The sequence below is a fragment of the Macaca nemestrina genome, chromosome 3, assembly GCF_043159975.1.
Source record: "Macaca nemestrina isolate mMacNem1 chromosome 3, mMacNem.hap1, whole genome shotgun sequence".
Lineage (NCBI taxonomy): Eukaryota > Metazoa > Chordata > Mammalia > Primates > Cercopithecidae > Macaca > Macaca nemestrina.
The window spans coordinates 134,206,666-134,230,598 of record NC_092127.1 but is presented as its reverse complement, the minus strand read 5'-3'; the positions used below and the strand labels follow the sequence as shown (position 1 = coordinate 134,230,598).

The window sequence follows — 23,933 nt, the reverse complement described above, 5'->3', positions numbered from 1 at the left end:
CAATTCTCTGCCTGCACCATTTTGTCTTACAGCTTCCAGGTTTGAAATGTCTTTAACCACTTTAATTCCACTTCAGACTATTTGTCTGGCAAACACTTGCTCACAAAACAAACAAACAAACAAACAAACAAAAAAACCTGACAGATTGCTTTGAGACTTCCTGACAATTTGGCCTCTTATTCCCACAAAGAATTGTTAACTTCCTCATTTGGACATCCCTGGTACCCAGCACATACTTCTATTATAGTGCTTATAAATTGTTATTGCACTACTTTGACTACACGTCTTTCTTTTTCATTTGATGGTTACTTGAAATTAAGAATCATGTCTTATTTTTGGTTCTTCAGCAACTACCTCATTCAATGTTTATCAAGGATGAATGAAAAAAAATCAAATATAGATTAATATCTTCTTGATGTCCCTAAATCATTATTCAGACCACTAATTACAATTTATTTTTACCTTTAAGATATTTAATCAGGTTAATAATTTAATCAGTGGATTTCAGTCAATATAAAAGACCAGTTGTGGTGTCCTGCCTCTGAACTAAATAACCCAATTCTTAAGTATTTGAATATATTTTATACAGTTTTTAAATATCTTCTTTCTTCCTGTCAAGACTAAGCTATTCTTGCTACATCAATTCTCTTATCAATAATTTTCTCTGTTGTTTCTAATTTCCTCCATTTAAAGAAATCTATAGATGACTGAGCTTGTTAACATTTTGAATTAAATGAGCATAAATATATTCTGAATGAGGATTTGAGATCTAAGGTGCTCAAGCTGTCATGCTTAGACCTTGAGAAAGAAGATTTGGTATCTCAGAGGGTTTTGTGTTCTACCTCCTAGTTCTCAGAGGGGACAGGTAGGCTATATAGCATAATGAAGGGTTGGTAAAAATGCAAAAACATATGCAAAAGTGTAATTTTTTTCATAATATACTAAATATAATTTGATCTAATTTCTTGACTTTTATCATTACACATAATATTATTTAATGAATCTTCTGTGTGTATGCTGAAGATACAAATTCTCCCGTATTAGAATCTATTCTGTGTGTGGCTTCTGCTCCTGCTTTCGGCTCAATGATAAAATCCAAATCCCATTCCCTAGCCCCCATTATCACCACCACTATCAGTCCCCTCATACTCAGAGCGATTATCTCCGTTAAGTTTTCAGATTGAAAGACTGAGCCAATGTCACCGCCTCATTATTTTTGTTTGTACGTCACCTTTTACTGCAACCAGAAGTTCTCTTTCATCCTATTATTTGGTACCCACCCCCCAACCCAACACCACCACTCTCTGATTATAATTTTGGACTGAAGCTACCTAGAGAATTTTAAATATTACACAAAACCTTGGACAGACCCAGCAAAAGTGTATATAATGTATCTTCTGTTAAAAGTCATTCTAAGATTTCATTCATTTGAACAATTATTTTTGAATAAGTACTTATTATGCTTAGCAGTTTTTTTGTTTTGTTTTGAGAATTAATTTACTGTATACCACATCCTGAATTCAAGAAAGTGGTATTTTATATTTCACTAACTTTATAAAAGAAGACAATACTATCTTCTCAAAAAAAAAATTCCTATCGCTCTTAGTTGGACCTATTTTTTCTTGCTTTGATTCTTTGCATAATAACATTTCATTAATACTTAGATAATTCTTATAAGCTTTTTAAAAAAATATAATTTGGACACTAATTTTATCCTCCTGCCTGGAGTAACTAAAGCAACGTGGGGACAGGGACTCTGACTTGCTCATCTTTGTATTCCCTGCATCACCCAAAGAAGTAAAATAATAGGCATTGAACAATTATTTGAGGCATTGAACAGAAACACTTGACACTCATAAATGCATAAAGTTACTTTATTTTAAGTATACATATAATTTTGAAAAATATAAATGCTAAAATATCTCATCTTCTTCATCTCTTAATTCCATAAAAGTCACAATAGAAAGCTTCATAAAACTGTAAAATACTATGTTATAGGAATTTTAGGATTTATATTGGAAAAAGTTATTAGTAATATATTGAAATGTTTTCTGTTCTTTATCATTTTGTTCCACCATGTTGATCTACTTCATTTAAAATAAAAAGATGCATCATTTCTCTCTCCAAAGTTAATAAAGACTTAAGAGAATAAAAATAAGAATATCTGAAAGTGCGTATTGATTCTGAAAAGTAATGTGTACGAATATGTACCAGCCATGAAAATGGCTAAAAAGAGGCAACTATTCACTCTTTTCACATTGTAGGACTGGGACAAAGTTACTTCTGGCTCTAAAAGTTTCACTGGATGACTTTAGCCCTGAGTTGCTATATTTGCCTAGGAAACAGAATTCTTGCTTTTTATACATACCCATAGAGCACAATGAAATGAGCCAGGAAATTGGACATATCTAAATCTCTCGTCAAAACACAACTTGACTGGTTAGCATATTACAAAACTTTTTTAAAATTTTAGGCTGCAATGAAGCTCAATGAAATCATCTGAAAACTCATGGCCTTTCAGATAGTGAAGTGCTACAAAATATCACTTGATTGTACCCAGCCACTTAGTGCCACTGGGCTTCATGCTCATGCTGTGAAGAGCAGATGTGAAATATCATGAAATATAAATCAGAAAATCTCAGGTTCCTGCACCAAAATCATTAAGTAGTATGAAAAGGATTGAAGAAGGCTTTGTCCCATCCCTGAACAATGTCAACCTCTGTAATACAACTCAAATTATTTCATTTTGTTTTTAAAATATAGTCAGCAGTCAATACATTTCAAGTACTTTAACACAGTTAAAAAAGGAACCAAAAAACTCGGAAGACAATCATTCTCTATTAAACACCAGTATATAGTTGATAAAAGATTTACTCTGTATGGGTTGGTGCATGAGCATAAAATACACGCAAACTGAATTACAGACAGCAGACAACTGTTTTTCCTCCTCTCTTGGAGGTGGAAGGCTGAGGAGAGAGGTTTTTGTTTTCCTACTTCTTAAGTCAGTTAAGTCCTCTCCCCAGCCCCACTCCTCAACCTTGATTGGGAGAAGAGGCAGGGACATTACTGCCCCTGGCACACAAAACAATTAGAATTCCAAGTATTCATTTCACACAGTAGAGAAGATGACTTTTATCAAGGAAAACAGTGTGTCCAAGATATTTTTCTCCCAAACACAAAACCAGACGCATTTTTGCTCTTTTGATAAGGCAGACGCTTGACTTAGTCATCTCTTTTCTTCCAACAGTGTTTCTGCAACCACAGCCAGGACTTTCTGGTTAACAACTCTAAGCGGACTTTGTCTTTGTCTTTTGCATCCTTTATCTCCGTAAGTCACATTATGGAGAAAAGGGAGAAACACTTATAAAAAAATGTACTGTTGTAATTTGTGTCCAGTTTGCATAGAAACAAAACCACCACCAAATCTGGTTCATTCTTAGGCAATGGGTAAATTTAGCTAAGATACGGATAATTTGGTGTTACTAGGTAAAGCTCAGGTTTTGCTTGTTAGTTTGGTTAACTACTTCTGTTCCTTTGAAAGTAATGACATTTTTAAACACTTCCCTGGGTTCTCAGAATATTGAAAGGATTTGATATTAACTGTTTATTTAGCAAATGTAAGGTACTATTCTGTGTTCATGTCATAAATATCAATATGGATCATAAACAGAGGTACACATAGGTTTCACCTCTACTCACAGGCTGACATGATGAGTTTAGTTGCTTCAGGAATTCTTTGATAGGTATAGAGACGGGCATGAACCACAGATACTTGATTCCTGATCAGAAAAAAAATGTTTTAGCTAGAACTTTTATAAAAGTAAACAAAAGTACCTTTAACTTAACAAGATCACAGGTTAAGCTGAAACTATACATGGTTTTTAAACAATTTATTGATGCTTCCGTGAGTAAAGAAAAAGGGAAAGTCTTCTTATACTGGTTTATATTAGGGTAATAGAAAGCTACATAATACAGAATAATCATTTTAAGGATAGCCCTAAATACAAATATGAAGCCAGAATTTGGCAGGTGAGGTTTCAACACAATAACAAATAATTTGCCACTATTATTTTAATGAAAAAATTGTGGTCATTATTGTCTAATTTGTATAAATTAAAAGTTTTAGGAGTATCAGGTACTGTAAAAGTAACAACTAACTCAGGATAATAACATTTTTGTAATCAAAATTACAAGGAGACAGAATAATAATTTAAGTAACATAACAATGAGTGGGAATCAATAAGTGCATATTATCAAACCAAAAAATGTGGTTTCATTCTGCTTCCAGTATAACCCTCAACAACTGGTTATAGTTAGGACATATCACAGTTGTGGTTATATGAATCCAAAATTATAATTTTAACATTTAAAATGTTTTTTAATATACATTCACAATATGTAATGTATCATACTAAAAACAACCTTTAAATACCATGTTGAATTTGGTTAATAAAGTCTAATTTTCAGTGTGGTACTTTGAAATATACATACATATAATATGTACACTAATATGTTCTAAAAGTCCCACTTACAAAGAATAATTGCCTTTGCATCCTGAAAAAAGTGCATGAGAGTACCGTTACACTGTACTCTGCAGCTCTGTAATCCCATTACATTTTATAGACATGTAAATGGGCTATTAATACTCCTATGAATTTTATATTGCATGTATGAGCTATTATATCAATTATAATGACTGATATCTGGGAAATAAACGATATTTGCTCTCATTTTCATATGGACAGACTTCTTGGACCCTTAATGGATTTTTTCATATGTGGTTTGGGTTTTATGAAAACTGGCACAAGAGACTCAATGACTTTGCCCTCTGCCTACCGTCACTCTTTTGCTTTCTAACATTGCACATATATGCACCAACCATGGCACAGAGCACATACACAAACACACAAATATTTCAAAATGAGAAAATGTCTAACAATACTGCATAGGACATTGACGTGGTCATACAATCAGCATCTGCACCCAGATGCTACTATTATCAGAACGTCGGTTCTTCTCATGACATAGGAGTTTGTCTCTTCTCCCTCAATCTCCTTCATAGAACAGTTAAGTTTCTTTTAAAGAAAGGGAAAAATTGATGCTTAGAAACATGGTGCTTTTAATCTGATCTTGCCTTCTGGCTTACCCTAGAGATTGTGTATTTGTGTGTGTATGTATGTGTAAAAATCACATTATATACAATACAATTTTTACAGAAAGCCTGGCAGCTACAAATAAGAGGTAGAACTACTCAAAACTATGTTTCCTGCTGCAGGAAAAAATTCATTTTCTTTACAGTAATTAAAAAAAAGTTTTAAAAATTGACAAAAAATAAGTTGCAGGTTAGGCCCCATAATTTAAACAACAAAATCTAGGAAGAAAAATATTCTTCAATGTACTCAACAGATAAGTTCATTAAAGGGTTAAAAAAAGTTGCATAGGAAAAAAGGGACATTCCAGCACTTGCTACAATGATGGCAATGGTTTCTCTATAGGGAGTAAAGTACCTTCAGGTTTCTCTTCTTTTGATAACTCTAAGATTAGGGTTTACAAGCAAGAGCAAGTTAAAATAGCAGCACTTTTTCCAGTCCCGGAGAGCTCTATAAATGAGAAGGGACTCTGTCTGGAGGTCAAGGTTTGTTCTACCAGACAAAGACAAGCCAGTAAGCACAGCCCCAAAGCTAAAGTTTGAATAAAGTTCCTTCAATATTTTCATGTTATAAAATCCTTAATACTTGCATCCTCTGCTTAATAGAGGCAAAGGGCAGGGTCTGTGTGTGTCTGTGTCTTGAGTGACAGAAGAATTTGGTTATCAGAGGACACATCTGAAAGTTTAAGAACAAAAGGGGTATTACTCAGATGCTGTTTTTAAGGAACGGTGCACTATTGTCTTGATTGTATCTATGCAAGAGAGAAGCAGAGAGAGCGCTGTATTATTTGGCCTGTGACCAAAAACTGAGACAAAATAAAAGTTAAAAAATAAACAAACAGCCAAACAAAAACCAACGACATTAACAACAAATGTCAGTTTTAAGAAAGACGAACAGGTTACAATGTAGTTTCTGTTCCCTTGCTCCTCCAGAAATAATCATTGTCTTCAGGCTCAAGTTCTATTCTAATTTGAGGCACAACTTTTACTGGAGTTCTAGGAGGACTAGAGGAAAAGGAAAAAAAAAAGTAGTAAGTAAATCACATTTCCTTCATCATCTGTCAAATGTTTATGCATTGTACAGAAGTCAAGTATGTCCTTCCTTGTTCTCTTTTAATACTTATATTCTCTTTGTGTATTTAAAACAAACACTTTAAATGGGATGAAGGTTATCAGTAGAGTCAAGAAATTCAAGTAAAAAAATTTCATAAGATCTCATACCTAGAACAAAACAATAAAAACAACAAATACAAAAGGAAAAGAGGTACTACCATGTGGGTAATGCTGTCAGAAATTAAAGGACAAAAAGACTGACATAATAAAAATATTCAGAGATTTCAGAAAATCAAGTAGAACCTGAAATCTCTGGAACTTTGTGAAGAGGGAAAGAAACCACTGGAGAAGAACTGTCAGAAAGTGCCAGTTACACCCCTTCAAATCAGGCATGATACTGAAATTAAAAGAGCTAATGTTGATCCTGGGTTGTAACTTAATGATACTGAAAGATTCCCTTATTTGTAAGAGTAAGTAGGTCTCTTAAAATGCTTTCTACTAGTAAAAGCTGGAGCAAGTTTTGGTCACTGGCTAATTTATTTAAGAGAAATCATAGAGAGGAAGGAGAACAAGAAGTTATGTCAATAACCCACCATTAACTACATTTCTGTGGGGCAATTATTCCACAGAACAACATAAAACACTGGACTGTCCTTTACCTTGGCATACCGAGTGACTGAAGGAAAGGAATTTTATCAGCATGATGTGTGGCGTTCAAGGAATGTTGGTGATCTTTCTCCTATAAAATAAAAGTTTTAAAAAACATAAATAGTAGGTCTATGGTGAAGTATAAAACAAAAATCTTCACAAAATTGATGCATCTTCCATAACTGTTAAGAGTAAAAAGATAAGTTTAGGTATTTCAATAAAAAATGTATTAAGCTAAGACTCTAGTGTGATGAAGACAAAATCACTTCGTTTCCTTTACGTTAGGTTTTCTGGGATGGATCACTGCTGTCTTGTCAGTGAGAAGAATAAAAAGCAAATCATTTTTAGAGGGTGACAACATTCTCAATGTCTAAGGCTTGCTTTTGGATTTCCTTCCATCTTCAGCATTCCTAAGTTTGCCTGCTGTTGTTCATAAGGAAAAAAAAAAGATTTTCTTTGAGGTACTTACTCATCCTGCAACACTACTTCTATCAGTTCTGTTCTTTCATCATGGATTATAAAGATAAACATGACATCAGGAAACATTTCAGGCAAAATGCTCAAGTGTATTTTGTTTAAGTAAACTTGTAATATCATATCAACTTGCAATTTATCCTTTAAAAGGGGTTTTGAGAGGATGAAGGGCAACTGGCACATAAACTTTTTCCATGAGCCTCAAATTCTGGCTAGTGATTTTTTAAAAATAGCTTTTACATTTATTTATAAGGGGCTATACCAGGGTATGATGCCAACAGAAGACATACATGTTAAGCACATGTGTGTCACAGTGTGCTTTTGCTATTAATGCTCCACAGATAAAAAATGAAGTTGGAACATGGCTTCAGGAGCTTAAATTAAAAAAGAAATTCATAACCAAACCCCATTAAGTTAGCAGAAATTAGCCTCGGTTACAAGTTAGAGGTTACAAACTGGACACCAAAGGTAAGACTGCTTTAGTTCTTGGTTCTTTAAATTCAGGCTGGTAGCCAGCCTCCAAGATGGCTCTCAGCGATCCCTGTCTCCTGATATTTATGAATTTGTGTAATTCCTTCCCAGTGTTAACAGTGTGGGGCTGCATAACCATCAGAACATGACAGAAGTAATGGTCTGTTACTTCTGAGATTCAGTTATAAAAGACTGCAGCTTCTGTCTTGGTTTCTTTCTCTTTTATCACTAGCTCTGAGGGAGGCCATGTCATGGGCATCCTACGGAGATACCCACAGGTAAAGAAACAAACGTCATGCCAAGGGCCCCATGAGTGTGCTTTTGGAAGCAGATCCTCAGCTCCAACCAAGTCCTCAGAGACTAAAATATTTAATGGGAACCTCAGTGGGTGGATACCTATGCTGTCAAGAATATCTGTTATAGAGATGTGCAGAAGAAAAAACAAAACCTGGTCTGTTCTAGAATTCATGTGTTTAATATCTGTTATAGAGATGTGCAGAAGAAAAAACAAAACCTGGTCTGTTCTAGAATTCATGTGTTTCCTTATAGCCTTAGCACAAATGACTTCATTTTGCTTTGGTTTGGTCTTTTGGGGCCTAGTGCATGAGCTTAGTTCAAAACAATGGCCTCCCAGAATTTTGTTTAAAAAGATTCCCCCTTTTTAACCAAATTCATTTCCTCTTGCCTAGAGACCATCAATCTTCAGATGATCATGCAACAAAGGTTCCAGCCAGTTCCAGGTGAAGACACCGCCCTGGCCATCAAGCAGCTACCCTGCCTTCATTAGACTAAGAGCAGGGTGAGAGTTCAGTGATCCCCAATAGGTAGGGAGTATGCCCTAAGCCAGAATGAAGCAGTTACGGAAAAAAGACCATCGGTCCCTCTGCCTCCCATGAAGATTTAGGGAGATCACATCTCTCCTTGAGGAGATGAGGCAGGAAAACAGGGTCTGGAGGCAGGGAACATAAGGCCTATTCACACTTTGGCTATGACAGGAAATATCCTCTTCATGGGGCATAGGCCAAGTAAATGAGTTTGTAACTTTACTTCATCCTCTTCATTTACATAGGGTATACCCCAAGTAGAGGGTATTTAAACTCCCAAAAATTTCGTAATGGGGCCCTTGAGTCCCTATTCTTGGGCCCACTCCCACAACGGGGAGTATACTATAATTTTCAATACATCCTTTCATTTCTTCCTGGAAAAAAAAAAAAAAAAAAAAAAAACGTCTTCAGAGACTCAGCCCCAGCTGACAGCTTGACAGGTCTGACTGCAATCTCATGAGAGACTCTGAGCCAGAACCAAAATCAGCTGCCCCTGCATTCCTGAATGTCAGGAATTGTGTAAGAAAACATGTTTGTTGTTTTAAGCTGCTAAGTTTTATGGTAATTTGTTACTCAATGATTGATAACTAATACACCCATTATTTTTTATCAATAGACATTCATTCCAAACATTTCTTGATAACAGTAACCTCTTATTGAAGTCGAGGTGGCTTGGTAAAATAGAAATAAAAGTGTCTTAACTTTGTCTTTTTCTGTAACAGATCAGTGTACTCTGAAGTGCATCTGAATCTAAAAGGATGCATTTTCTTCAATGAGAATGCAAAGTAGAAAGTAGCTTGATGGCAATTGCTACCTGCTATTGGGAAAGTCTGAAATAGTCACTGACATTACTAAGTGGCCTGTTAATTCAATTACAGAAGAAAAAAATGTCACAAACCATTGCACCATAGCCACCAGGCTGTCACCCTAGAAAGATCAGTGTAGTTATAACAATAATTTTGAAATAGCAAAAGGGAGAATGAAGAGATTAGAAAGCAAATGCATATAAATTCTATCTAGAAAGTTGTACTAATACTTCATGATTGCTAATTTAATCAAAATTAAATTTTTCCAGATTCTTAATATTAACAATTGATTTATTGATCACTGAGAGACCAATGATGCAATTTCTCTTTTGAGCTGATTTGATCACTAGTTGAAACCTAAGGAAGACAAACAGTGACAGTGATGTAGTATTATAAGCTGCAATTCAAAATACCAGCAGGAAAAAAAAAAGAAAAATCTATTAAAAATGTGGTTATTAATTTAGCAGTTGGAAAAACTGGGGATGATTTGGGTGAGGGAAAAGACTACCAAATAAAAATTTAAAAGGTTATGGATAAAAACAAGAGTGAAGCTTAGGGTAGGTAAAAATAAAGTTTTATTATAATTAAGTGTAAATCTTCTCATAGGAAAAAGGAAAAACAAAATCGAGGGCAAGTTAATGCAGATGGCAATTCTAAAGTGTTTTTTCTCTGTAAGTGCAAATCATATTCAAGCAAGCATGCAAGAGGTTAGTTCTACTCACTGTCAGAAGGTTTGCTATCGCTTAGGAAAGGTTGCTGTTCCATGATGTCCATTGGAATTTTAATACTTGGAACTTTTTCTGAGTATGGGCAGTCAGACTGTGAAAAAAATGTACAACAGGTTTTAGAATGTTTTTATTATGCAGCCCTTCCTATCTGCTACTGTCGATCAAACCGTTTTATATAATCATTTACTTAATACTAAGGAGAAAAGCCCTATAATTACTTCCAGTTTGCTATCTTCTAACTATATTCCTTCTTTCCCCCTCACATTTGTTTTCTACTCTTCTGAGTTAATGGTATTGAGTCCATTAAAGCTACAACTACACAAAATAGAGACCACTACAACTGAATTGTAAAGCTTTCTATCACTTAGACTCCCAATCAGCAATGTTTATGAGTTGTATCTGTGAAGCAAATGATCTCAATGCAAAAACAGATTAAACCTAGGAAACTTCCAAAGTTATAATACGGTCTTGAAATTCTTGTTTTGTTTATGCTGATTCCGTCTCTAGGAAAATCATGACCCATCTTTCCTTCTAGAACAAGTGACAGACTTTTTATATATCCACTATCAAGAAGCCTTCTATGTACACTAGAAAATAAACTTTCCTCTCTTACGCTAAGTATTATTTTATGGGTAAAGGTTCATTTCAATTAGCTTGTGGCAAAGATATCTGAAAATGTAAGCAAAACATAAGAAAATAAAATGTTCAAAAAGGTGTCTACGATGGTCAGATAAGCAGAGAATCATAATGGAAATGACAAAACCAGGCAGCTAATCATGGGACTGCTTAAAGAACAGGCCACCTAGCCCAAATTATAATAGATTTCCCAGAGATTACCACTTTGTTTCTTTTAAATGCATTATATTGATTCCGAGTCTATGTTGAGACTGAAAGACCCAATATATCTCTTAATTGAAAGTACCAAAAAGATGATTTTTAGTTGAAAATAAAATGAGATTAATGTTAAAAAAATCTTAACATAAAGTCTATTACCTACATGGAAAATTCCTTTATGGTGACTCTAAAGAGGTTAATACACAACAGTATCCTTTTAGAGAACTAAGACAATGCATTCAACAAGCAAAAAAGAAAAAAAAAAACATGCCACACATAAACAATATTAACCTTAAATGTAAATGGGCTAAATGCCCCAATTAAAAGACACAGACTGGCAAACTGAGTAGAGTTAAGACCCATGCGTGTGCTATATTCAGGAGACCCACCGCATGTTCAAAGACACACATAGGCTCAAAATAAAGGGATGGAGGAATATTTACCAAGCAAATGGAAAGCAAAAACAAAACAAACAAACAAACAAAAAAACCAGGGGTTGCAATCCTAGTCTCTGATAAAACAGACTTTATACCAAAAAGCATCAAAAAAGACCAAGAAGGGCATTGCATAATGATAAAGGGATCAATGTAACAAAAAGAGCTAACTATCTCAAACATATATGCACCCAACATAGGAGCACCCAGACTCATAAAGCAAGTTCTTAGAGACCTACAAAGAGACTCCCACAAAATAATAGTGGGAGACTTTAACACCCCACTGTCAATATTAGACAGATCAGTGAGACAGAAAATTAACAAGGATATTCAGGACTTGAACTCACCTCTGGACCAAGCAGATCTAATAGACATCTACAGAACTCTCCACCCCAAATCAACAGAACATACATTCTTCTCAGCACCACATCGCACTTGTTCTAAAATTGACCACATAATTGGAAGTAAAACACTCCTGAGCAAATGCAAAAGAATGGAAATCATAACAAACAGTCTGGACACAGCTAAAGCAGTGTTTAGAGGGAAATTTATAGCACTAAATTCCCACAGGAGAAAGCAGGAAAGATATAAAAATTGACAGTCTAACATCACAATTAAAAGAACTAGAGAAGCAAGAGCAAACACATTCAAAAGCTAGCAGAAGAAAAGAAATAACAGGCCAGGCGCGGTGGCTCAAGCCTGTAATCCCAGCACTTTGGGAGGCCGAGATGGGCGGATCACGAGGTCAGGAGTTCGAGACCATCCTGGCTAACACGGTGAAACCCCGTCTCTACTAAAAAATACAAAAAACTAGCCAGGCGAGGTGGTGGGCGCCTGTAGTCCCGGCTACTCGGGAGGCTGAGGCAGGAGAATGGCGTAAAAACCCGGGAGGCGGAGCTTGCAGTGAGCTGAGATCCGGCCACTGCACTCCACCCTGGGCGACATAGCGAGACTCTGTCTCAAAAAAAAAAAAATAAATAAATAAAAATTAAAAAAAATAACAAAGATCAGAGCAGAATTGAAGGAGATAGAGACACAAAAAACCCTTCAAAAAATCAATGAATCCAGGAGCTGTTTCTTGAAAAGATTAACAAAATAGACCACTAGCCAGAATAATGAAGAAGAAAAGAGAGAAGAATCAAAAAATAGGCACAATAAAAAATGATAAAGGGGATATAACCACTGACCCCACAGAAATACAATCTACCATCAGAGAGTACTATAAACACCTCTACACAAATAAACTAGAAAATCTAGAAGAAAGGGATAAATTCCTGGATACTTACACCCTCCCAAGACCAACTCTGGAAGAAGTTGAATCCCTGAATAGAACAACAAGTTCTGAAATGGAAGCAGTAATTAATAGTCTACCAACCAAAAAACGTCCAGGACCAGATGGGTTCACAGAAGAATTCTACCAGCAGTATGAAGAGGAGCTGGTACCATTTCTTCTGAAATTATTCCAAACAATAGAAAAAGAGGGACTCCTCCCTAACTCATTTTATGAGGCCAGCATTATCCTGATACCAAAACCTGGCAGAGACACAACAAAAAAACAAAATTACAGGCCAGTATTCCTGATGAACATTGATGTGAAAATCCTCAAGAAAATACTGGTAAACTGGTAAAATACTGGTAAAATACAGAAGCATATTAAAAAACTAATCTACCACGATCATGTTGGCTTCATCCTTGGGACGCAAGGCTGGTTCAGCATAGGCAAATCAATGAACATAGTCCATCACATAAACAGAACCAATGACGAAAAACACATCATTATCTCAATAAATACAGAAAAGGCCTTCAATAAAATTCAACAGCCTTTCATGCTAAACACTCTAAATAAACTAGGTATTCATGGAATGTATCTCAAAATAATAAGAGCTATTTATGACAAACCCACAGCCAATATCATACTGAATGGGCAAAAGCTGGAAGCATTCCCTTTGAAAACTGGCACAAGACAAGGATGCTCTCTCTCACCACTCTTATTCAACATAGTATTGGAATTTCTGGCCAGGGCAATCAGGCAAGAGAAAGAAATAAAGGGTATTCAAATAGGAAGAGGGGAAGTCAAATTGTCTCTGTTTGCCAATGACATGATTGTGTATTTAGAAAACCCCACTGTCTCATCCCAAAATCTCCTTAAGCTGATAAGCAACTTCAGCAAAGTCTCAGAATACAAAATCAATGTGCAGAAATCACAAGCATTCCTATACACCAATAATAGACAGAGAGCCCAATCATGAATGAACTCCCATTCACAATTGCTACAAAGAGAACAAAATACCTAGGAATACAATTGACAAGGGATGTGGAGGACCTCTTCAAGGAGAACAACAAACTACTGCTCAAGGAAATAAAAGAGGACACAAACAAATGGAAAAACATTCCATGTTCATGGATACAAGAGTCAATATCATGAAAATGGCTGTACTGCCCAAAGTAATTTATGGAATCAATGCTATCCTCATCAAGCTGCCACTGACTTTCTTCACAAAATCAGAAAAAACTACTTTAAATTTCACATGAAACCAAAAAAGAGCCCATATAGCCAAGACAATCCTAAGCAAAAAGAACAAAGCTGGAGGCTTCACACTACCTGACTTCAAAGTATGCCACAAGGCTACAATAACCAAAACAGCATGGTACCAGTACCAAAACAGATATATGGACCAATGGAACAGAATGGAGGCCTCAAAAATAATGCCACACATCTACAACCATCTGATTTTTGACAAACCTGACAAATACAGGCAGTGAGGAAAGGAGTCCCTATTTAATAAATGGTGTTGGGAAAACTGGTTAGCCATATGCAGAAAATTGAAACTGGACCCCTTCCTTACATGTTATACAAAAATCAAATCAAGATGGATTAAAGCCTTAAATATAAGATGTAAAAATATAAAACCCTAGAAGAAAACCTAGGCAATACTATTCAGGACATAGGCATGGGCAAGGACTTCATGATTAAAACAGCAAAAGCAATGGCAACAAAAGTCAAAATTGACAAATGGCATCTAATTAAACTACAGAGCATCTGCACAGCAAAATAAATTATCATCAGAATGAATAGGCAACCTACAGAATGGGAGAAAATTTTTGCAATCTATCCATCTGACAAAGGGCTAATATCCAGAATCTACAAGGAACTTAAACAAATTTACAAGAAAAAACAACCCTATCAAAAAGTGGGCAAAGGATATGAACAGATACTTCTCAAAGGAAGACATTTATGCAGCCCACAAACATATGAAAAAAAGGTCATCATTGCTGGTCATCAGACAAATGCAAATCAAAATCACAATGAGATACCATCTCATGCCAGTTAGAATGGCAATCATTAAAAAGTGAGGAAATAAGAGATGCTGGAGAGGATTTGGAGAAATAGGAATGCTTTTACACTGTTGGTGAGAGTCTAAATTATTTCAACCATCGTGAAAGACAGTGTGGTGATTCCTCAAAGACCGCAATAGCATTTGACCCAGCAACCCTATTACTGGGTATATACCCATATACCCAAAGGATTATAAATCATTCTACTATAAAGACACATGCACATGCATGTTTATTACAGCACTGCTCACAATAGCAAAGACTTGGAACCAACCCATATGCCCATCCATGATAGACTGGATAAAGAAAATGTGGCACATATACACCATGGAATACTATGCAGCCATAAAAAAGGATGAGTTCATGTCCTTTGCAGGGACATGGATGAAGCTGGAAACAATCATTCTCAGCAAACTAACACAGGAACAGAAAACCAAACACCACATGTTTTCACTCATAAGTGGGAGTTGAACAATTAGAACACATGGACACAGGCAGGGGAACATCACACACTGGGGCCTGCCCGGGGGTAGGGCACTACGGGAGGGATACCAGTAGGAGAAATACCTAATGTAGATGACAGGTTGATATGTACAGCAAACCATCATGACACGTGTATACCTATGTAACAAACCTGCACGATCTGCACATGTATCCCAGAACTTAAAGTATAATAATAATGAAAAAGATGCCACATACACTTACCTTTATGAGAATGTCAAAAACAGTAAGTCATTACAGTATTTCAAACATTTTCCAAAATAATAGCACTTATAGATGGATGAGCTGGCAGCCAACCCTTAATCACAGCCTACCAGGCAGATTAAAAAATGACTGTGAGTGGCTCAAAATGTTGGTAAGCCATAATTTTTACTATTTGTGCTCATAAATATTATATTATAGCTATAACTCCCATGTCCCCACGTGACTCCCTATATCCATGGGCCCCAAACCCTTTGACTAAGAAGTAAACTTAGGAGAACCACATTCCTAAGTGGAGCCCCTAAATAATGGGTTCAACACACAAAACGTACTGCACAGATGTACTCCAAATTGCCTAGCTGGATTCACTGCCTAGGAACAAATGTATATGTTTGTTTGTTTGTTTTGGAATGGGTAGGATGAAGAGGAAGAGGAAAAAAACCAAGTATGACACTTTGGCTTCAAGAAATCTGTCGGAAGTGGTAAATATCAATAGAAAAAAAACACTTTAAATGAAATAGGATTTGTTGGAAATCATATCTAAGAATTGGAAGAACTTCTAAGGAGTTCTTTTGATCCAACTTTTGTCACTAGAGAGCAGTACATTTAAAACATTCTCCAAAGTTGATATTTTACTATTTTTTCTTAAAAATCATTAGAGAGGGGGATTCCATAATCCCTCACTTCATACGTTCATAATGTGTAATGAACTTTAAATGTGATGTCCATGTACATAAGTTGACATATTTATTTTGGACAAAATACTGCTTTAATTATTTCAATATTTCAGGCAGTCTTTTTTTTTTTTTTTTTTTTTTTTTTTGGTCTTCAGTGGTCCAGAAATTCATTTCAAATTTTAATTTCTATTAAATGTGTAAACACATCATTCTTTGGACTATTCCATCTTAATCCCTGCTGTAGTTTAAACACATTCTTTTTCTGTCATCACTGGAAACAAAATCTATACACCTGTTCTCATTGTAGATGGACGATGACAGTCATAAAGCTCTTTTCACCTCTTTTTCTCTTTAGCTAAATGTGCCTCATGCATTAAGTCTTTTTCTTATTGAATCAATTTATGTGAAATCCAATTCTGTCTCTTGCCTTCTTTCACTGTACTATTTCCAAGTTCTACAAAAAGAATACAATCAGACAGCCTGACCAGTTGGAAATAACCAGAGAGGCCTGGATTTGAATTTTGGCTTTGCCATTATGGCTGTGTACAATTAGAAAAATGACTTAAATATACATGTCAAAGCCTCACCTTACATATTTACAATTTTATTTGTCAATCATACCTCAATAAAGCTTTAAAATTTTTACAAAATATTTAACATTTCTCAGTCTAAATTTCCTCATCTGTAAAATGGGAACAAAAATAAATACTGTGATAACAAGCTATTGAGACAATTAAGGATAAGGTATGCAATGATCAATCAAAGTTATCAAGTAGTAAGTAGAAACTAACAATTAACAATATTCCTACTTTAGAATGGGTAATGATGCACAAAAAATCGTTTGTGATACTGCACTGTGTAAAATCCAGAGCAAATTTTCAAATGGAAAACACTTTGGCAATCTTTTCAAAAGGCTACTGGAATAAGGTGTGTGCCTGTGTTAAAGTAAACAAATCCCAGTTTTTCTCCTAGCACTGATTACAGACCCCTACTGGAGAATCTGTATTTCTGTGAGCTGGTTTCCTAAAGAAAAAATTGGGCAAAATTTTACTTCTCAACTTAATCACCTAATTGGAGGAGGACCCTCTAGACTATGACACTAACCACTACAATTATGTAAAAAGACCCCAAACTCCAATTCCCTTTTCTTTTTATTGAAGAGCTACAGAAAAATAATGCTAAATCATATTAGTATAAATATAATGCTATGATTAATATAACAGCATAGAACTTTGGTGGAAAGCCTACTCAAATAGATTCATAGATTATACAAAGTGAGATCATCAACATCTATCCACATTAGGCTTAAAATTACATAAAATTGAGTTATTATCTCAAATATAAGCCCTGAATTATTAATAGAAACCAAATACATTTTATAGCATTACTAAGCAAACTTCCTTTATGAGATCAGAACTTTTTTAATGTGGTGGGTTTTAAAATTTTTTAGAAGTTATTATTAGTCATTATGTCATTATTAGGGTATTAATGGTTACAGAAAGACTTCAGAAAATATAAAAAACCAAAGAGAGAATATAAAGGGCAAAGGGATGTGAAATGAGTAATATACCACATGTCCAGATAAACATTCTTAGAACTCAGCCCTCCATTTCACATCAGGTATAAAAAGGCACAATTTTCACATTTGTTTCTTTAACTAGTTTTCCTTTGGAATTTGGAAAGTTCCTTACATCATCATTGTCACTGTCCAGACTTCCCTTCTTCTTTTTCTTTTTCTTCTCATCCTCTTTCTTTTTCTTGTCCTTTTCTGGAATGACATCATCGAGGAAGCTGAGGTCGTGCTGGGAGAAGAGGTAGTCCATGCCTTTTCTGACAGCTACAAGTGCCAAGATCTGAAAGAGCAAATATTAAAAGTATGGAAGAAACCATGTCAGATGAAGTCACAGCAAGCACAGATACTCTCCTATCAAAGTCCACAGAAACCTACTTTGTGTAAGGCTGGATAGAGTATGACAGACCTGATCTTGACGGTATGGACTTATACCAAGTGAACTCTCATAATTTTCTATATGGGAAAAGTTGTTTTATAAAAGTCTTAGTTGAAACCCACTTTGTTTTGTTCACTGAAATGCATGATCACATTCAATTAGAATTTTAATGTGAAAGGATTGTTTTTCAAAACCATTTCCTTCCATGTGAGATTTTAAATAATTAAAAGTTTAAAGTCACAAAATAGCTGACATATGATTTCTAAGTATTAAAAATTAAAACGTTATAAAGGTTTTTAGCAATCAAGAAAATCTGTACGACACACAGAATACTGAGACATCTTCCAAGTATTCACAATGAGGTAGTATTTGAATATGCATAGACCATTTCATTCACTGGGCTACTTCAATCATCACCATTAACCGAATACTTAACATATCCCAGACACTATATTAAACTCTTAGGCAATATTATCTCATTTATTCTTCAAAACAAACCCCAAAAGTAGGTATTATTATTTCTGTCATACAGCTGAGGAAACTGAAGGTTAGAGACATTAAGTTTGTTGTCCAAGATCCTTAATGTCTGTGAGGGAGATGAATCCAGATAATTGAATAATACAAAAGGCCCCAGTTGTCTGCTTCCAAAACAAATATTCTTGACCTGTGTATTTCTGGTTCTATGAATTGCTCTTGAAGAATAACTTCTGAAGGTATATTAAGATACTTCTGAAGGTAGAATTAAGATATCTTTATTCTACATTAAAATTAATATGCAGCAAGTTATAGGCATCCTGACTTGCTTCAAACTAAGCAGTTGTCTTTATCAGCATCATGCTCTCGATATGACAGTTTCCTCATCGCCTAGAGAAATAAATAATGTCTGTCCTAACTTCTATTACAGAATTATTTTGTGACCAAATACAAGTTCTGAAAAGACAAAAACACTTTAGAAAAGTAAAGCATTTTAAAGTTATTATTTAGCACAAGGAAAAAGTGATTTATTGGATATCATTCAAATGTACCCTGCTCTAGCTTCAATTTTCTTGGTTTCAGCAAAATTTGTAGGTAGGCAGATAACACTGATAGGTAAATCTGAGTGTTTCTCATACTCAGTGTGCTTTTCAGTAAGTTAATATAGTTTTTTTCTTTTAAAAAAAAAAGGAAAGAAAGACATAAGGTACCATTAAGAAAAAAAAATCTGACCTAACAAATATGACTAGTATTTAACATCCATTTTTTCTTGCATCGTTGGGAGAAAAAAAATTTCAAACAAATACAAAAAATAAAATAATAATCTTGGCTAAGAGTAAGAGGATTTTTATAAAAATAAAATGTGGTAAGTGTAGGAAAATTCTGTTTTCAAACCTGCGGGGGAGATAAAACAGACTCGAGGCTCCCTTTGTAACTTGTTTTAAGTGTACATAAATGCATTTTCTTGTAAGAAGTAAAGAGTTATGGTAAAGTATAAAATTCAATAATGAAGCCAAATACAAAACTTCTTTTTCTCTTCTTTCACTTGTGACTCAGAGTGAAACATTAGTTGCTTTACCTTGTTTCTCATCATATTATGACAAGGATAGAGAGTCCCACCTTATCTTTAAACTTAGCATTATGCAAACCACAAGAAATGTAAAAAGTGAACTTCTCACTCCATTTCTTCTAATGTACTGGATGAGTTCTCACAAGTTGCCAAGCACTTCGTCATTACTTGAACTGAAATGTCCTACACTCTTACTTAGATTAATTCTATTGTACAACATTTAAAAAGTAATTAACATGCACTGGTGTTTACTATGTGTCAGGCATTGTGCTACATGTTTGATAGTCATTTTTGATGCTCAGAAAAACAACAACGCAACCCCCATTTTACTGATGAAGTAATAGTAGTTCAAAGAAGTTTACTGATGAGCATGAACCAGGGCCAGTATATGAACTCAGGTGAGCCTGATTCTAAGGTCCATCCTAGACAACCATAAACATGGGAAATGTAAATTACAACTGATCAAAGTGATGAGGTCAAAGCTGGAAAAATTTGGAACAATACATAAAAGACATGTGAGTCTTCCATATAACAATAACCACATGATACCCATATAATCTCACAGGTACATTCAATTAAAGGAATCCCTACCATTACTGGAAAAATGATAGCAGCCACCGTTGACTTGAGGATCCAAAGCAGGGCCAGACACAACACCTGCAGGAAAGTGAACAGGTGGACTCTGCGCAGGGGAACATGACGCAGGTAGATAAAGTCAGGCTGATGCTTCAGAGGCATCAGAAGCAGCTTCAGACGATCCATGAACTGGGGAGGAAAGAGGAAGGGAGTCCAAATGTATTACTGCATTACATTGCCACTATGCCTAACTAATCATTACTGATTTATATTCTATAATTTAGGCAAGCAACGTCCTTTTCAGAGGACAAAGGAATGCAGAAATTTAGTCAAGCACACTAAAGCACAAGTCTTCAAATCTTTGTCATTATATTGTGGGAATGTTATGTAGATGTGTAAGAAAAAGTGGCCACTAAATAATAAAGTCACAAAGCAAAACATAAATTCTAGGAGCTCATCTCCTAATTTCTATTTTTACTCTCTGAGTCTCAGGAAAGAGGATCTTTTGCCTATTTTAGTAATAATATGCTGAAGGAAGCCATCTAACTCATGTATCTTACTCTGCCTCAGTTGTCTTATCTCAAAAAAGAGGAGATAATACTATGCATCACATATTAACACATTTCAGGAATGTTTTAAGGATATAAAGGAAGTATTCAACTTAAAAATGGGAATACATTATGTTTTCATAAATTCCATATTATTTATCTGAGCAGCATACTTTGACTAATACACTCAGCAATCTATCACCATTTCTTTTCAGAGAAAAGCTATCTGAATACTACAGTGAGTTTCAGGGTCAACATCTGAACCTAAGAGAGGCTATCGTATGGTCATGTATAAACAGCTATTGAAATAACTACTGAGCATCTGTGTGCCAGGGGCTGTGCTTCAAAGAATAACTGCCGAATTGACCTTGCCAGTGACAAACGGGAAGATATTCAAGAACCTATCACAGGATATTTCAATGAAAGATGCTCAGTAAATAGCTATTGAATTGAATAATCATGCAATATGAACTCTGAAATAATATCTCTATTTTCTTTCTGGAGGGAAAGAAGTGCAAAAGTAGATTAGACCATCGCAATCTTCTCTAGTGATTTCTTACTTAAAGGGTTTTCTTTTTCCCTCTAGAATTATTTTTGACTGGTGGGGACCTTCTCATTTATAAAGTTTGGGTTACAAAATTTCTTCACAAATTACAAAAGTTGCTAAATCAAATCTCACCAAAAAGGTCTAAACAAGGGAGAATCGAGAAAGAAAAAGAAAAGCCATTAGAGGCAACAGCATTGCAGAATTTAAGAAACCTACTAGCTAGACCCTGGCTGTTTCTCCCCATCATTACCATGTGGTTGATTTTTTCTTCTTTTTAATTAAATAAACGTGCACTGAGTTTCAAACAATAAAGCCCCTAAAACACATAGAATTAAACTTCTGATCTAGACCGGGTCATCAAGGACAAACAAAAATAAGAACTATTCGTCTGCGGGCCATTTCTGTTTCATATTTTTCCATTTTGGAAAATAAAGAATATTTACAATGGCAGGTAAAAAATAAGATATTTTTACAAATTTATACTTCTCAAAAGTCTCATGAGCACAAATAAACTCACATTCATCTAGTCCAGTCTATGAAGAACCACCTTGTATTTGTAACAAATATCCAAAAGATGATGAACTCTACTCAGCAGACCTAAACAGAGAAAAGTAAAGTAGCCTTTTCTCTCTTTGATGGTCTGGCCGCTTGCCCAGTTCTATCTGACTTTAAAACCAAATTAATCTGAACTTGATAAGCAAAAGCAAAGACTATTTTGAAGGGGTTCAAATAAATTCTTAGGATGTTCACAGGACACGCAGTCTCTTCCCATTAAAATGTTACTAAGTGCTAAATAAAGCTACAGTTAACAAGGTGCCAGAAAACAGCATAAGTACTTCCAGTTTCCTGGTGCCAATTAAATTAAAACCCAACTGAAAGACAAAGTCCCTTACAAAGTTTTCCCTAATGATTTTTTTTTTTTTTTTAAAGAGACAGGTTCTCACTATGTTGTTGAGGCTGGACTAAAACTCAGGTTCAAGTGAACCTTTCACCCCAGCCTCCCAACTAGCTGAGACTAAAAGTGTGCACCACCGTGCCCAGCTGATAATGATTTTATTAAAAGTGTGTCAGTTTTCCCAAAGTTACGAATAGCTAAAGTTTTCAACAAAAGCAATACATCAACCACACTAACTTTATTCTTTGGTTGGTAAAAACCTTTTGATTATTGATCACAGCCATGTGAAAAGCAAATCAATACCCTGTTCTTAGAATACAGTTAAGGCAAATGGATAAATACTATCTTGAAGACACACAGAAAGGGTTAGGTATCCTTCCTGAGACAGTAAACAGGAGATAAAGATGGGTAAGGGGGAGGAAAAGAAAGATTATAGCCTCTCGCTTTCTTGGTTAAATGACTTTTAACAGCCTATTTCAACAATGGGTATGTATGGTAACATTTGCTAATACTGGCTAACTTGTTGATTAAACCAGAAATGAAAAGCAGGTGAATGGTGAAGTAGAAAATAAATGCATTTTACAAACTCAGCAGTTAATAAGGATTAGCACTTTTCTTCAAAGATCTGTTACTGGACTATTCTTATTACTAGAAAAACACTACTGTACTTACATTGCTGTTCAAAAACTTACCTGCACACCATTAAGGGATGCTACTCCCATATACAGGAACACACCATAGAGTACAGGCATGGGTATAAACTAGAAAGAAAAAAAATTGGATAAAAGTTAAAAACGATAATAAGAAAAAAGAGGAATGAAGAGGAATCATTTAAATGAAGACTAAATCTAAAACTAAAATATAGGATAGAATAACATAGTGACCTCTAACTAGTATGCTTTACTAGTCAATTGATGAACTTCTAAACTCTTTGTAAGAGAAATAAATGAAGAAGGGTAAAAAGGACTTTCAATTTTCATTGGATGCTTGTTTTTTTAGTGAGCATGCATGACCTTACTAGTAACTTTTTTTAATTAATGGAGGAAAAGTTCTGTTTCCCTTTACCCTGAAAAGGAATGACTATGTAAACCAGGAGCTTATATGGACTGTGAGGTAGACAGAAATAGAGGTATTAAGAGATGGTTGCCTCATTCTTGAGACCAAGTTCCTTTCAATATAGTTTGTTGATTTTTGTCCTTAATAATTTTTGCCATATCATCTATCAGCTTGGTATATATATGCCTCTTTCAATAAAATAAACATCAAAAGACTGTCCCCTCACTTCCTGCGAATATTATGAGAACTAACTAAAAACAGCACTGCTTGAAAGGACCCTGGAGCACCTGGAAGCAATTAATTACACACATGGATTAATACACATCTTTTAAAACTGAATTAATACCTTTTCATGCATTAACTAGCAAAAATATTTTATATTAATACAAAGTGTTTTAACACGAAGTGATGACTGTAAACTGTACCTATTCCTAGACCTTTGAAATGTCCCTAGTACTGAGGAAACTAAGCAAATCAAGGATGATTCTGTTTCTGGGAAGTCTCCTGTTTGAAAAACAAAAGGTTCCCAACCTTAGAATTTGAAAAGAAGTTCAAGTAATTTCAGGATTTTTCAAAGCTAAAATACTAAAACCGCAAGTCAATTAAGGCCAATCTTACCAAATCCACATAAAGGAGGCTGTTGTAACCAGAAAACATAGTATGGCTTTAGAGTAATTTTAAAA

General features: G+C 35.0%; 1 protein-coding gene across 7 annotated transcripts in view; it reads right to left on the bottom strand.

The window, feature by feature from the left end:
- Positions 1 to 1,856: 1,856 nt before the first annotated feature.
- LOC105477324 (solute carrier family 4 member 4) overlaps positions 1,857 to 23,933 on the bottom strand; it is a 504,202-nt gene continuing 482,125 nt past the window's right edge. For 3 of the 7 annotated variants that reach the window (XM_011733788.3, XM_011733785.2, XM_011733784.2), the window contains 5 exons: positions 22,887 to 22,955; positions 20,220 to 20,393; positions 17,828 to 17,989; positions 6,862 to 6,941; positions 3,060 to 6,154 (listed from right to left, as the gene is read on the bottom strand). In XM_011733788.3, coding sequence (XP_011732090.1) covers positions 6,049 to 6,154; positions 6,862 to 6,941; positions 17,828 to 17,989; positions 20,220 to 20,393; positions 22,887 to 22,955 — 591 coding nt within the window. In that variant the 3' untranslated portion in view covers positions 3,060 to 6,048. Of the gene's footprint in view, positions 6,155 to 6,861; positions 6,942 to 10,147; positions 10,245 to 17,827; positions 17,990 to 20,219; positions 20,394 to 22,886; positions 22,956 to 23,933 lie in introns of all 7 variants that reach the window. The other 4 variants (XM_011733787.2, XM_011733786.3, XM_011733791.3 and 1 more) reach the window with 3 other exon arrangements.